This window comes from Candoia aspera, chromosome 3 (assembly GCF_035149785.1).
Source record: "Candoia aspera isolate rCanAsp1 chromosome 3, rCanAsp1.hap2, whole genome shotgun sequence".
In the NCBI taxonomy this organism is placed as follows: domain Eukaryota; kingdom Metazoa; phylum Chordata; class Lepidosauria; order Squamata; family Boidae; genus Candoia; species Candoia aspera.
In genome coordinates, this window is record NC_086155.1 from 193,927,256 (window position 1) to 193,944,589 (window position 17,334).

Consider the following 17,334-nt stretch of genomic DNA (forward strand, 5'->3'; position numbering starts at 1 on the left):
CAATCTCTAACTTAAATCAACAAACCATAATGGCATTAGCTGTCTATGTATAAGCTGTTCTCCTTACAGAAGTCAGATACACATGTGAAAAAGGAACTAATATAATACATATAGGGGAAAGAAGTTAGTTCTTCTTTTATCAGAATTAAAATCAGGTGCAGTGTTTCCTTCAGGGTCAATGAACAAACATCTCTCCATATATAACAGAAGAACAGAATAAATGTTCCTTACCTATTTAATAAGGCAGAAATAGTCAAAATCACAAAATGCAATGTTTACTGATAACTGAATCAGAATATGATGCATTAGGTTCATGTTTAATCTGTTCTTGTAGCACTATGCAAAATTACAATCTTTTTTTTATTCAGCTGAAACCAGCAGTGGTCTTCACTGGTGTCTGTGTTTGTGTGTGTGTGTCAGTACTGTACACTGGTATGCTCATACACACCTTTACAATGTGTTTATATTTGCCACTTTGCTTGGGGTGGGGAGGGGAAGAGTCATGCCTGGGTTGGCTAGTGCCCTAAACTGCCCCTCCCACGCAAGGACTGAATTAGATCATAGCCTTCTGGACTTTACCTTTATCTATATTGATTAGTTATTTGTAATTGTTTTTATATAGTGCATTTTTATATATTGTAATCTTATTATATATTTATCGTTTTATCGATTTCATTGTAAACTGCCCAGAGTCCCTCTGGTGGGAGGAGATGCGCGGTGACAAATTTGATAAACAAACAAACAAACAAATATATTTACCTGCAATTTGTTTAAAAATGAAAACTGCATTCTGTGAACCTCACAAGTTATTTTATTCAATCTTTAATTAGATCTTTTTGTTGTCCTTGTCCAGCAGAAAACTATAGCACTGGACTGCAGCAATAGCTTCTTTAAAAAATAAAGTAAAATAAAATACAAAATGTCTAAAGGGCTGGGTGAGAAGCACTTGTGGAAATAAAGTTAATAGTGGAAGCTGCCACATATATAAATATAAATATAAATATAAATATAAATAAATATATGTGAGAGAGAGAGAGAGAGAGAGAGAGAGAGAGAGAGAGAGAGAGAGAAGAAAGAAGTCTGTCAGATTCCAAGGGAGATGTCCATGGAGAGAGTGGTGCCTACAGATGTTGACACCTGAATTACGGAGTTTCTGGTTTAGTTTTCACCTTGCAGAATAGATTTAGGCAAAACCTAATTTCTCAACCTGAGCCCTTCCTCTCCCATCTGTACTGTTTGCAACTATGTGTTTATATTCTTTAAGAACTTAGGGAAAACATTATGTAAAGGCTACATCTAATTAGTAAGGCAACTTTATTTGAAATCAAGCTTAGCAAAAAGTATGTGCTTGCCCAGAAAGAGATCTCAAAACAGTAAACAACATTGTTTTCCTAAGCCTGGGCTAGAACAGCAGCCAAATCTTCTTTCCCCCACTCAGAAGAACATTTTTGCATATCAATAGGCTCATCCTGTATTAACAGACCTTTAAAAGATAAATCCAAATTTAAGTAAAGAAGGACAGAACTGTTGACACTATAATGTGCTGGGAGATATTTTATACTCCTAAAATATCCTGCAATCACTGTGTATGTACTGACATGGAAAATAGGGACCATTAAAATATTTACTAAAATCAACTCTTTTTATTCACATTTCTGTAAAATTCTGATCTGCAGATATTCAGAATAAGTCTCAAGGCAGAAATAATGCCTAACATATATCAATTTGGATATAAAATTATGGATTTCATTAACTATGGTTCAACATTAATCATGAATCAAGCAAACCACAATTAAGAACATTTTCAACCCCTTCTACCTCTGCTTACAAGGTAACAAGAAAGACTAGTTCTTATCCCCTTTGGCCAATTCTCCAGAAGCAGGAATTAATTTAGGGAGAGAAACTATTCTCTTTTTGGTATTTAGTATATTAGTGCAGACCTAGTCATTATATCTGGACTATATCCTAATAGATACCAATAGTAACCTGCTTTGTTGTTGATTTTGGTTTAGCATGTTGTAAAGCAAGCCAATGTGGTTTATTCAATAAACCATGTTTATACAAACCCCAGTTTAATACAATCTGTAAACACAGGGCTATGTACACTTTCAAATACACAAAATAAACCAATCAAAATTTCAAAAAACAATTTTGGATTAAAATCTCTGTTTCTGCTAATAACTGCTTGCTAATAATTGTTATTTCTGTTTTTTTATCATGACAAAAACATTCCCTTAGTAAATTGTAGGTAGAATTCCAGTGCTCTCCAATAAAGGAAATTTACATAGCAAGATAGGGAAATCCCAGAAAACTGTAGATAGTGGAAACAATACAGTAACAGGAAAAGCTAAACAATGATCTGGTTCTATATGTGAGAGCTCCAAGTTTAATGCACGCATCTGGGAAATGAATATAAAATATGGCACATGTTTAAAGTCTAACACCTAAGATGTTTAATAATGCAACCATTTCTCTCAGCCAGCAACAGCTGGAGAAGAGATCAGCTAGGGAAACTTTACCATGGTTATTCCCCTAGTAATGCAGTTTAAGACTACCGGACTTATTTAGACATTTCTACAACATGCTGGGGGTCTCTCACAATATGGCTGACTTGACCATACAGAAAATACACAAACCTAGAACATCTTCCCCTCATCAATCAAAACTGTCTGCTACCCCAGCTTTCTTTTCTTTTCTTTTCTCTCACTTGTAGGCAGGTGGCGAACTAAGTATTTGCCTGAAATTTGCCATCGTTTTCCCCCTTTTCTAAGGATATTTAAAGTGTCTAAATGGAGATCAACAGTGATGATGATGATAACAGTGATGATTACTGCTTTGTTTTACCACATGCCAGTTGCCCATTTTGGAGTTGGGCTGCCCCTAAACTGAATTAAATAAAGAAATGTTAGTTTAATTACAATAATATTAAAAAAAACCCAATGAAATCTGGACCCTGTCAATACATGGTCCTCATATTTTTTTTAAAAAAATAATGATTTATTTATTTAATTAATTGGGGGGCTTGAGGCAGAATACATAGCTCTCCTTCCTCCTACCTTTCCCCACAACAGCCCTGTGGAACTGGCCTGAGAGACAGAGACTGGCCCAAAGTCACCCAGAGGGCTTCCATGTCTGAAGATAGACATCTTCAACATTTCATCTAACAAGGGTAATTTTGCCCCATAACCTGAATAAAACATTGTTATTCCCATGGATTATCTTCTATCTCTGAGTAGTCCATGACAAGCACATTTATGAAAAGAAGTGTGTTCAGTTTGATCTGTATACCCATCTGCATTGAATTGTGACACCAAGTATATGTGAATAGTCCCCAAAACTCTTAAACACATCGATACACACATGAGTTATATGAAACAGACCTTCCTTGTACGCCAGCATTCTCGTTACAGGACCTACTAGGGTGGCTGAAGATCAGAAGCCAAAAATGAGGGATGAGGTAAGAGTTCAAGTTTCCAAAAGATAAAACAGCCCACCATAAACTTTGTGGAGTACCAGCACTTCCAGTTGGAAACTATTTCAGAGTGGCTCATCCAAGTCTGAGAAAGTCAGCTCAGTTGTTGAAGAGAATTGAAAGCATGAAATTGTAGGACTCTGGAGATAATCTTTCCCTTCTTAACCCATGTTACATTCCAATCCATATCAACTGTTTAGACACATACTGTTCCAAGTGTACTATTTAAATGTCATTAAATGGTACAAATTAATCTAATCTTCAACTGGCAACAGTGTGGGATGATCAGTTTAGGGCACTATGTATACAAGAAGATCTATCTGAACTGGATCCAGAGTCCAATGTCAGCTTGCTCCCAATTTGGGCTCCTGTCACATGTTCTGAAATAATAGGCCTTGTCAAATAATTTATATGTACTAAAGCCTCAATGCTATTTTTATTGCTGCTGAAATTCTGGTGGAGCCCTGTTTCATCTTTCCTGTTCACATATATTGATTGTACTGGATTGTACTGGGCAAATACTAAACAGCTGGGCTTTAGCCTTTTTTGCAGACAGCACTATAATAGCTATCAAGATTTGCATGCTAACTCTGGCCTTTCAGCCTCTTAACCATAATAAGCAAACTTTATGCAAGCACTTGTACAATAAACTGTCTCATTCGGTCAATTCAGAACATAGTCTAGCAGATGAGCTGGTAAGTTTCAGACCTGGATGCTCATTTTTTTTTAACCATACCTTATGTTGCAACATCTGATTGAAAAATATTTGTCCAAGCCAGGTTCTGTATTATATACTGAGTTTATTGAATTCAGATCTGTATTTGATCTTATCTCCACAACAGTGCTGTGGGGCAAACTCAGCAATACTACATAGGTCAGTGTTTCTCAAGCTCAGCAACTTTAAGATGTGTGGACTTCAACTCCCAAAATTCCCCAGCCAGCATGGGAGTTAAGTCCACACATCTTAAAGTTGCTGAGCTTGAAAAACACTGACACAGACAAACAGCTACTTCTGCTAATGTACAAGCTCCATGAGAACTCCAGGCTTGTTGTAGTATGCACTCACTGCACTAGGGGCTTGGAGGGCAAATGCACCAATCTGCCCTACCCAGGAATAAGTTTCGGAGTAGGGAAGGTTCTTTCTCAGAATGGCAAAAACTTTGAACCAAATAACCATCCCAAACTTTGAGGAGCACTTACATTAGCTTGTTTTAATGTCCTCCCAAGAGTTATTTTCCAGGGCAAGTATCAAAAAGTTCCTTATGAAACAAGATTGTGCCCTTGTGGAGAAGAATCCACTGAATCTATAGCCTGTGTTCCATTATATTCGAAATTCTATAAGGATGCAAGGGCCCACTTTGTAGGTAGCAAAGTACTCAGATAATCCTGATTTATTTTATGTACTCTATGGTTACTCCTGTCAGACCAGTTCTTGAATGTGGCAATTTTTTGTTATACTGTTTTTAAAACTCCATATGCTTTGATTGCTCCAATAATCTAGTTAGAATTTTGAAGTTTGTATTTTATTTTATCTGAAACTGAAGCTGTTCAATTATTTTTGTTAACTTGGAAAAATTCTGGGCACTGGCCACAATAAAGAATTGCTACTAATAAGATATTGAACAGTAGCTTAGAGAATTTATTAAGCACATTGGAGCTTTGCAGAGGAAAACTGATAATTCTAACAATAGTCCTTTATTTCAACCCTGATGGGGAAAAAAGTCTTATTAGTGCTATTCACAGCTAACTTTTCCAAAGTCTTTTCTGATTCTACATTGAATCTGAATGAACCAAACTGGCATGTGCCTAACTTGAATTTTGTGATTATGAATATTCTGTATACTTGAGGCAGACTCCAAAAATAGGGCTTTAAAGCAATTCTGCATATATTCAGTATTCAAGCTCCCCTTAACTAAGGTTTCCTTGCTTCAACCATTCAAAAAATCAGTCTTAGATATTCCCAAATTGGATTTGTCTTGAGCTACATTTTAATGCTTAAGATCTTTCCTTCCACGGCAAAACAAATTTGGGTTGCCATGAGGGGGAAATCAAATACCGATAAAGTCCAAAGTTTATTTGTACATACACACTGACAAGGGTAGCCAAAAAACCACATAGAGAATTACCCAATATCCATTCAGCTACTGGTGAAAGAAAACTGTATAAATAAAAGAATGCATCCCAAGCAGGATGATATAATGCTGGTATTCAATGGATCCACACATGTATTTATCTCAGCAATATGGTATCTATTCAACCTTGATTCATATAATCATTCTCCAACCTTTCATTCTGGTAATATTTTCTGTCAATAGATATGTTTATTGCAAGGATGGTTTCACTTCATTTGTCTGCTTACTTTTATGGAACTTCTTCAAAGCAATCAGTGAATCCAGGTGCTATCAGGAAAAATATGTGTTAAATCTACAATATTATAATTTTCTAGCAGCAATATTTTCCGCCATGTGGATAGAAAAGAGCATCTCCTTTGCATATTGAAGAAAAAGCTCCTGAAAGAGGGTTAAAAAGCAAGTTAAAAACACAGCTAGCACGACCAGTTAATTCTTTGGCTCTCCAGAGGTGGAAGAGATGCAGGCAGGAAATGGCCAGAGTTTTAAAAGAACCTCAAGTGGGAAAAGGCAGAAATGTTCTAATGTGGAGAACAAATAAAGATTATCAGTGGCCAAATATGAGGCTGTGAAAATCCTTGCCTCAGGAGGCCAATGGTCTTTTGAAAATCTTCTCATTTAGGTAGGCATTAGTTTCTCAGGCAGCACATACAGCATTAGAAGGGAATACACACATATTTTTTTTAAAAAAGTTTATATTTGAAATATGCTGGGCTACAATGACTGGACTCAACAAGCAAACAAACAAAAAGAACAAACACCAGAAGTAATAACAGAAGCTTGCAGCAAATGGAATGTACAACTTCAGTGCACAAGCTTCCCCAACACATCCATACTACATCTTATTTCTCATTTAATTTAGATATTTTCTTTTGGTGTGTACTTGGTGCTCACTCTAGTGTGGCATTTCCCTACCTGGGTTACTTTGAGAGTGTGGACTTCCATTCCCAGCATTCTTAGCAATGACCATGCTAGATAGGGAATTCTGGGAGTTGAAGTCCACATATCTTGAAGTCTCCAGCTTGGGAACAACTGCTCTAGACTCTAGAAGATACCATGTTTTACTTATCATTTATCTAAAGCAAAGGTAGTGACTCCTTTCAATAAAGGTTGACTGATTGTTGATAACTACATGAAGGTATCCATGAAGTTTTCTTGGCAACAGGAGTTTTTTACCCTTACCTTCTTCTGTCTTTTTTTTCATTTTCAACTTCCTATCCTGTATTAGAGCTTTGGTAGTCTCCTATTCCAATATTAAGCCCTGCTTGGCTTTCTCAAGATCAGATAAAATCAGCTATGTTCTGCCATTTACTTAGTGACGTTGTGTTTGTGTGTGTGTTCAAGTCTGTCTTAACTCCTGACAACTGCCCGGACAAGTCAGTGCAGTTCTCTTGGCAACATTAGCTGAACTGGTTTGCCCTTGCCTTCTTCCTTGGGCTGAGAGTGAGTGACTGGCCGAAGGCCACCCAGCTGCCTTCATGCCTAAGGCAGGACTAGAACTTGCAGTCTTCTGGTTTTTAGTCTGGTGTCTTAATCACTACACCAAACTAGCTCTCTACTTAGTAAGTTCCAACTGTATTTTGGAAAAGTACCACCACTGAGGTTCTCTCACAGGTTCTACAGTGCACATCCTGCACCTGCTATGCTGAAATTCATAGCTATTTCGCAAGACCATCTTCCATGCAACAATGGGCAGGTTGTAAAGGAAGCAGCGAACTGAATGAGGGTCCACAGCTGATAACACTTAAAGAAAAAGCCTGTAAAAAAGAATGCTTTTTTTTTCTCTCCTGAGGCTATGACAAAGAGAACAAGCAACAATAAAGTAAAGTACCAAAAGCTTGCCTCCTCAGCTCCTTCAATTTCCAACACAACCAGACAAGCGCCAAATGTTATATTTAATTACATTGTGCTTTATTTAAAAAAAAATCCTGGCTTACTTTTTATTATTATTCGATTCAAGTTTCACACGTTCAGCTATTTGATCCAGCGATGGCTTGCTTAGCTATATGCTGTCAAACCACCTTAAAATTTAGGAGGCGAGTAGATGCTTTACTGTATAGATGTGCAGCCTTCTGGGGTTCTGGACTTTTCAATTCCAGATATAACCTCATCTTGCAAAATCAGCAGGAATTACCAACTTGGCACAACCAAGTTTAACAGCAAAGGCAAACAAAGATCACAACCATAACTGGATATGCAACTTTATAGGCATGTTCTGAAACTATTACCTGACACTCTCCTTAAGTAAGTGGAATACTTTGAACAGCAGACATCAGAAATGTGCAGTTAATAACCGATAATGAAAGGAAGGAAGAGAGGGAGGGAGGGAGGAATTCGTCCAAAGAATACAAATGAAAACAGAATTTCCTACCCGTAAAAGAGATTGAGACTCATCCTTTGACTTGTTATCAGCAGATCCAGGATATGGCTGAGGAAGTGGTCCAGGTTTTTCTCCGCTTCCTTGGGGCACGCCCTGCAGGAATCCCTTGGTCTCAACAGGCAAGCTATAAACAGGCCGTGCGAGATGAGCAGCTTCTACATTTGGACTATCCCTCAAAGCTTTTGGCTGTTCTTGGACAACAGACACTGTGGTCAGAAGACCCAAGCTTGTTTGGGTATAGGATGGGCTTCCTCTCAGAATGTCCACCCCTCTCCAAGTTGTGCCACGAAGATCATCACTAGACCCGTCGGGCCAACATTTCTCCTTCGATCCTTCTTTTTCCTCCATCTTTTCCTTCTTCACTACGCTCTCCGAGATGGGCTCCCCCATTTTTGGATCTGAACTGATAAGGTTATAAACCTTCAGATCAATTTTGGATTCTTCTTTGAGAGCAGCTGCCACCCCATGGCTATCTTCCCCATTGGCTGTGGTGATGTCCATTTCTTGACAGTGCACCGTGTTGAAGTGTTCTAGTAAGGACTGTGTATCAACCGCTGTAAAGCTGCACTGACGGCATTTATAACAGTTATGGACTCTCCTGATAAAGAGAAAAACAGAGGGGAAAATATTAAGATAAGTTCATCTGTGGTGACAGAAAAGTAGGGAAATGAATTTCCACCTAATTCAGAATTAGGCCAAAGATAAGACTTCCATTAGTCTACCTTGGTTACATGAACACATCCATTTGTTCTTTGATTTCTTCCTTATTGTTATTAAGATAACGGTTTGTCATCGCCTTCTTTCAGATTCTATGTACATTCAATTTCCCAGTCTAGCACAGAGCCCATTTCCTAGTGGTCTCTTTTCCAGCTACCAACTAGGTCTGCCCTGCTTTGCTTTTCATGATCAGCCAGGATCTATCTTTAATTCCAATTTGCATTGACCCAGATCCAGGGCCACAATTGTGGGGGCGGGGGCAAGTGGAGCATGGGCCCCGGGCACTGTGTTGGGGAGCGCCAAAATGAGCACTGGGGGGACGCCAACATGGGCACAGAATCCATGTTTGCCCCAAGTGACACAGACCCTAGTTGTGGGCCTGCCCAGATCTAACTAATTTCAACTTACACCGTGATACCCACTTTTTGCCCATTCAATATACCATATCTGGTGTACTTCCCATCTGCCTTTCATTGTTCTTCTCTCCTGTACTTTGCCTTCCTCCTTCTTTCTACACACGCATATTGTCCTGACTAAGCAAAGACCACGCCGAGACAAGGAGAAAGTCTCTAGTGTTTTATTTACTGCTATTGTAGACAGAAAATCCTACCAAACTGAAGAAGCATGGGAAAACCCAGACAGATAAACCCCAAAACTCAAGGCGGGTCTGTTCTGGGTGTCTTTGAATGACAGCTCAAAGTCTCTAAACTACGCATGCGTTTTCCCCCTGGATAGGGGCCTCCTCCTGCTCAGCATCTGTACTCATGACACATATTTGCACAAAAATTCAGTAATAGTTATGGATTATATTTTACTGACAGCAAGTCAATGCCCTAAAGAAATGTATGAAATTATTTATCTTTAACTGTACACATATAAGTCAATTAATTTGCTTGGTAATACACTTTTAACAAATTAATCTCAAAAATGTGTGGTCAACAATTAGTTCAATGACTTTTTGGATTTCTTCTGATCCATACACTTCTCCCCAAAGATAGCCTTTCACAAAGTTTTGTTTTTGTTTTACCTATGAATTTGTGGGAATTTTAATGAGAAAAGAATTAACTCCCTTTATTCATTTATTCCACAGAACTAGGATGAAATAGGTGTATTAGGGGAAAAAAAACTTTTATACACCTTGCATTTCTAAGACACCAAATGTATGGGGATTGTAGTTCTGTTCATCTAAAGAACACCAGGTTGGAAAATGCTTTTAAATGTTGAAAACTCTGCTGAGAAGAATGAGACATGTAAGTTCATGAGACAGAAGATATCAGCAGGGAAAAAGGAAACAAAGAAATAAGAAGTAGACAACTCATGAAAATTACATGCAAACTCACTATTAGTGGGAGTCCTGCTTCTCAAATAGGAGATCCCCAGTGTCAATAACAATGACAACATTTGGGAAAGTTTGCTCCCTCTGCCACCTTACAGATTTTTGATCTGGTATTTTTGTTTAAGAGATAAATGAATGTATTGTTTCTCTTGATTAATCAGAACATGAAAAAAGGTTAATGCCAGCTTTTAAAACAGCTACCCCCAGGGGAAATATATAAATAATAAATTTATTTATTACAAATTAATTTAATACACTGTTAAATTATAAATTAATTTAATACACTGTTGACTCATGTAAAAGTTGTGCTGCAAGTGTTTAATCATATTAATCCATTTTTCTTCCTCTTGAGATCTGAAAACAAAGGATTTTTTTTTTACATTTATCAGAACAGAAGAGTAGAACTAATAGGATAGAAATTATATCATTAAAATCTACCTATTTTTCACACAGTTTTGTGAAAACTGTTTTTAAAAATCACATTTCCTCCAAAGATTTTGAGTAAGGAATAAGGTTTGCAGTGAAGACAAGATTTCATTAACTTTGTTTAAAAAAGCATTGGGAGATATCTTAAAACTGACAAGCTAAGAGAGATTAATTAGTAGGTGCTACAGCTGGGAGAATACCATTAAAGTAGACCAGGTAATGGCATTCCTCCAGCTCCTAGCTTTTCTTAGTTAGAAGAACACAAACCAACTTTGCCCACTTAGCTCCCCTCTGGATATGTTAGTATTACAACTCCCATAATTTCTAGACCACATGGGATAAGATATGCTAACTGGCAATTCTGGGAATTGCAGTTCTAACTCACGTAGAAGGTACCAAGTTGGGAAAGCTGCCGTAGAATCTTTCATATCTTGGACCTATGTAAGCTTCTGGTTGAGTCCGATTCATTCCTTTGTTCTACCATCTTCCAACCATTCCAACAATTGGTCCCTGATCTTGAGACTTCTGCCAGTCTTCTCATGCTACTTTAGTAACATTGTATTTTTCTTAGCTGGGGGGAATTTTCTTTTTTTCTGAGTTTATTTTTCCCCCCAAGCAACCTTATCTTTGTGTGGGTGCATGTGTCTCCCTCTTGCCAGTTGCTGGATGTCCAATTACTAATGGGACTTTCAAGGAAGTGTTGGTTAGCCTCTGTCTCTAAACACCATACAGTTAACACTAATGAAGGGAGCTCACACTTGTACAAGCATAAAATTCTTTTCACAAATCCTAATCTCAGATTTATATGCATGTATGGTCCATTATGGAATGACAGTGATGTGTGAGTGGGTGGTAGAAATGGGAGAATAAAGAAAATCCTAGGAGTTTCTTTATTCTCCCATTTCTACAACAAAAGACAAAACAGGAACTATTTTATTCCTAAATTGCTATATTCTGTTCATGGGTGTGGTGGGGAAAGTCATGACTGTGGCATCTTTCACCCCTCCCTTGGCACGTCTTATCTCCATACACAGATCTGTTGATTTTTATGTGTATAAAACTGGGCTCAGAAAGTAAGCAGAATTAGACCTAGTTAGCCCTTGGACAGGACGGCTACCACAAAATAGTAAAGCTGTGGGCTACACCAGGAAGTAAAAAATAATAACAGCAATACTCCTGGGAAAAGACAGTGGCAAACCATTCCATACTTCTACCAAGAAAACTTGTGGTTGTGTCCATATAGTCACCAAAAGTAAAGTTCAACTTGAGAATCCTTACTTTATTTCTATAAAACCAGTCATTTTATTTCTCAGCCTGCTTTTCTTGTACCGATAACTCACAGCTGAAACCCAGTTGAGAAGATGAGCTCTCTAATTCATAGAGATGAGACACGCAAAGAAAGTTGACAGCATTCTGAAACTCCTCTCTTCTTCTCCCCTTCCTACTCACACCTGCTTTGAATACGCTCACAGGGATCTCGTTCTCAGAGCATCTGGACATAATGTGCCTCTGATGCTCAGCCAATCATTATAAAAGATTTCACCCCTACCAGAGCAATACAATATATAGGCTGAATTGGAAATGCAGGCTTAAGCATAGATAAAACACTTAAGATGCAAGCAAAGGGACTATCATTTGCAGCCACTTCATTTGAAGAGATTGAAAAGCAAAGGAAATTATCTACACAGAAGCATGTACTTCTTTTTGATAAGAAATTTGTAAGAGGAGAAATTATCTATCTTTTTTAATGTACCTTAAATATGCGGAAATATAATCAGTTCATTACAAATATGTTTAACAGCCAGATACTGGTATTAAAATAGGGTGGGTGTTTTTTTGAGGGGAGTGGAGAAAATAGTGAAAACTGGAAGTTTCCCAAAATTATGAAACTCTTCACTATTACTACCATCTCTAAATATTAAGTGAGTAAGCCGGGGTAAGATGGGTGTTTTGTTTTGTTTTTAAAACAATTATATGTATTGGTATTCTTTCAAGGGAATAATGATTGCTAAACATTTTCTATACTGGGATTTCATTTATTGGAGGTTGAAAGTTTTAGTTTTATTTATTAAATGACCACAATTTTTTGACAAGATATAGAAAAGTTTGTTTCATTTTAATTACTAAAGTTACTTTATGGGTCACTGGTAATTATGCCCCATTCAATGTATTGTCTAGTCAGGAGAGAGGGAGAGAGAGAGAGAGAGGGAGGGAGGGAGGGAGGGAGAGGGAGAGGGAGAGAATATCCCCTAATTAAATTGCTTATTCCAATCCAGTCTGCTTTCTGCCTGAAACTATTTTACTCATTCTATGATGTGTTATCCAAACTTTTTTAAAGAAATGTGTGTTTAAAAATAATATATATATAGCAAGGAGAACAAACAAGAGATGTGATTGTGTCTCATACTTTGCAGGGAGAAAATGGGAAAAGATTTTGGGTCAATTATGAAAACTCCAACTGAGAAAGAATAAGAACTACGCAATATGTAATTTCTAAATACAGCCGACTTAAGTGTCCCATATACCTTGGAATAACACACATGCCTATTTTCATTCAAGCAGACCATGAAAAGTACTGTATTACTGAACTATGTAAAACATATGTTCCCACATTGGAACAATATGTTGCCAATTTCCTGTATATGCCATAGAAACAGAACACTTTTTACGAGCTAACATGATACTGTTTTATTGGAATTACAGTAGCACAGAAACTTTCCAGTCAGGATCTGGACCCTGCTGTGCAGAGCTTTATAGTAAAACAGAATTAAAAACAAAGCAAACAAAACAAAATCAGGACTAGCCTTTAGGAAAACAAGCGTAAATCCATAATCCTTAATCCAAAAATACGTCTGCAAAAACACATTTCATGTAAGAGGAGATTCAACAAAACTGAGGAATACATGCCATTCAACATTACCTTTATGAAAATATGATTTGTGTATAGGGAAATAATATTAAACAATAAATATTAAAAATATGAATTCACACGTTTACTATTTTTCCATAAATACAGAGCAGTTTGATCCATTTTTCCAGCCTGACTACTCATGGCAAAATAGATAAAATTTTGGAGATGTGTTTAGTTGTATAGTGATAAAAATATTACTGAGTCAGGGAGAGAAAATCATCTTCTTAATTGGAGGTGCACACAAGTAAGAAATGCAATAGAGTTACATCAGCATCAGTTGAAATGAAAATGGATAAGAAACTTCAATACCCCGTGTGATGCAGAAATCAGTATATATTTGCTGTGTTTTAGTACAGCATTATTCTACTTCATTTTTTGGTTGTACTTTGTGTGTTATAGCTTTAAAAAATCTGGAACAAGTTATTTTTCATTCATAATTTGAAATCATTTTTCATTTCCAATTTTTTGAGCCATGGAAATCTGAATGCAGCTTTTCCTAATATATGTGGTTTTTAGCCAAAAAAAAAAAAAAAAACCCACACCCCTGCAATGACATTTTAATGTAAAGTTCCTTGATGCCCTTTAAAACGTAAACCTCCCTCTGTCTAAACTTCTGAAAAACTACTTTAATATATACTTTTTTTAAAAATCTTTATTGGAACTTTATACGTTCCAATAAAGTGTTTTATTTATACAACTTTTCCAAATATACACTTTTTACAGACACATACTTCGTAAATAAATACTTTGTGTGGATTTTTGAGAATGTTAGTTTCTTTGAACTTATCTGACAACCTGTTCTACAGTTGCCATCTATACCATGTGAATGTGCCAACAATTATGAAGCAAAGCAGTGTGATCCAGAGACTTTAAAAGATTGCTATGATGAACAAGGAGATGCAGTAGGATGTGCAAATTACCAAACTTTTTATTTTTATTTAATGTTAAGTCTAGATTATATTTATAACTTGTTTTTAGGCCTTTTGGCTGTAAATAAATAATTTGAAAATTACCAAACTATTACACTAACTCACACAAACAATGTTTTACATAAGATCTTCCAAAGAAAAATAGACCCATACATGGAGAAAAAAAATATGTAGGCAGATTTTTAAAAAAGGTTTTTCTCTAAATAGGCATGTTTTAGAAATAGCAGAGGAGATAACTAATCTAAGATGGAGACACCAAGGCAACTTAAGAAAAAAGATTTACCTTTGCTTTATTGACTACAGCAGTTTGTCAGTAGTTTCCACTTGTCCCATATGCTGTGAAAGAGTTTGGATACTCCAGGTCCCATTAGTCAAAAAGTATAACCTAGTGGGACCCAGGAAGTGGGCCTTGTCTGTTAAGATGCCTACTCTCTGGAACAACCTTCCCCCAGAGATTTGTACAGCTCCCACCCTGTTTTTATTTAAATGATCTCTTAAAACCCAGACTTTGAACTAGAGTGGGTGATTGACCCCTTGTGTGATGGTTTGTTCTATTATATTGTGTTAGTTTCCTGGACTTTAACTTATGTATATTCTTGTTTTTATTTTCCTATTTTGTAACCCTGCCTACAACCATGACAGATTAACATAGCCTGTAAATTTCATACATAGATAAATAACATAGCAAGGCCTTTGAATGTATAGCTCGTGCCACAATATGGAATATATTAAGGTTGTAAGTGTGCCCCATCTTGTTCTTACAATGAATAAGGTTGTATTGTAAGAACTATATTTGGAGAAACAGAGTAGTTCAGAATATCGAAAGAAGAGAAACAGCGAGTATATCTGCTCTCATATTGTTTAACTGTCCCTATATTGTTTAATTTGCACAACAAATTAATGATTGGAAGAGATAGCAGCTGGAATCAAAATCGGAGGTCAAACATTAATAATTTTAGGTATGTGCATGAAACTATTTCATGAGCTGAAAGTAGAAATGACTTAGAAGTCCTCATTATGAAAGTAATAAACAAAAAGTTATTTTTTTTCAATTATTGTTAAATGTTACAATAGTTAAATATAATATTGTCGTACCAACATGTTTAGTTGATGGCAAAAAAGTGAAGGTAGACGATAATTTTGATTCCCTTGAGTATACATAAAGGTGGACAATGTGCTGGAGAACTGAAGAGGAGATGAATCCTTGGGAGGAAGGCAATGACAAACTTAAATAGGATTATGATGGATAAAGGTATTCCTATGACAATGATCAGAGCAGCTGTAGCAATGGTTTTTCCAGTCGTAATGTGTAGCAATTAAATCCTAGCTCTGAAAACCAGCAAGAGAAGGAAGATAGAAATGTCTGAATATAGTTTTGGTGGATTGCAAGAAGATTGAATCAGTTAATCCTGGACCAAATAAAGATTGTCTGTGCCCTTAAAGCAATGGTTAGCAAGCAAAAGCTCACATACTTTGGGCATATGATACAAGCAGATGATGGATCAAAAAAATGATGATAGCAAGACTAAGGGAAGTAGAAAAAGAACACAATCTATAGAGTGGCTGGAAAGGATCAAGAAGTTAATTGGAATAAACTTGAAAGCCCTTTGTAGGTCACTAGAGTATCCACTAGAGGTGATAGATAGTTATCCATATAGTTCCTACAAGTAGAGCCCAACTGTGATAGAATGTGAGGGCAACCTTGGGGAACAGAGGGAAGAGGTGCTGCCTAGGGAATGATCAGATGAAAGGAAAAGGACTCAGACAGAGGGTAACTATCTAAAGCAGCAGTCCCCAACCTTTTTGGCACCAGGGACCAGTTTCGTGGAAGACAATTTTTCCACGGGCTGGGGGGAGGATGTTTCGGGATGATTCAAGCACATCCTCCTTTTTCCCAACCTTTTATTCTTTTTTCTTCACGCAGTTTGGAGATAGCAGCCAATGGGCTTGCTTTCTCTGACAGGAGGTGGAGCTCAGGCAGTAATGCGAGCAATGGGGAGCTGCGGTAAACACTCAGGCTGTAAATTCGCTCGGTCGCCCACCACTCACCTCCTGCTGTGTGGCCCGGTTCCTAACAGACCACGGACTGGTACCGGTCTGTGGCCCGGGGGTTGGGGACCCCTGGTCTAAAGAAGAAACTTAGGAAAGTCCTGCCCTGACCACTCAAGTGATTAATAGGGATGGTGGGAGATTTGTACTTCCAGACTTGCAAGGTTCTGTTAATGTAGTCTTACAATAAAGTAGAATTAGTTCATCCAGTCATGTTTCCTGTCTGGTTTACCTGGAAGAGCTGACACCAGCTTAAACACACCCAATGGGCTATAGCATGGCCATTTTGGCAGAAAGGGTAATGTCAATTCTCTTTATTTTGACCAGCAAAACAAAGCTTTGAAGCATTCCCAAAGAAGTTCATGTTGGATTCGTTTTGTATCATCAGTATTTAGGCAGCACTAGAATTCCTGAGCTTTACATGTACAATAGGAAACAGAACACATTACATGGTAGGTATGGGAGCCAAGAGGGCAAAAAGCAACAGAGAAGCAAGGAGTTTTAGCAGGTTTCTTTTTATGTTACAATTATAACTTTTTTAAAGTTATTGAACACTTAATGTCATCAAAATAATTGAGGGGCAATCTAATATTTGCAACTAAGTATTAAAAAAGAAGTAGAAAATATTAAAAAAAAAGGAATGTAGAAGAACATTTTTTTAAAATGCTTCAAAATTGATAAAGGAAGTAGTATGCCATTTATATTAATCAATACTTTATTTTTTGCTTTATTTTGTTTCTGGGATTCTATAAAGATTAGAAACTAAAAATGATTAGAATTTAAACTAAACTCTAATCAGAACCACATCTAATGCTATGATAACCTTATTCACATTTTTAGTTTGTTTAATACCTCCTTACTTTCTGCATTCACTTTAATCACATGCAGCTTTATGTTTGCACCAGTGATAAGAACATTCATGCTATGCACAATCCTATCAAAATCTTTTAAAGAGTTTTTTTTTTTTTAATTTGGAACATAAACA

General features: G+C 36.9%; 1 protein-coding gene across 2 annotated transcripts in view; it reads right to left on the reverse strand.

Annotated features, from left to right (window-relative positions):
- Nucleotides 1–17,334, reverse strand: part of TRPS1 (transcriptional repressor GATA binding 1) — a 273,811-nt gene that overhangs the window by 155,717 nt on the left and 100,760 nt on the right. For both annotated transcript variants that reach the window (XM_063299607.1, XM_063299608.1), the window contains one exon: nucleotides 7,973–8,579. In XM_063299607.1, coding sequence (XP_063155677.1) covers nucleotides 7,973–8,579 — 607 coding nt within the window. The remainder of the gene's footprint in view (nucleotides 1–7,972; nucleotides 8,580–17,334) is intronic.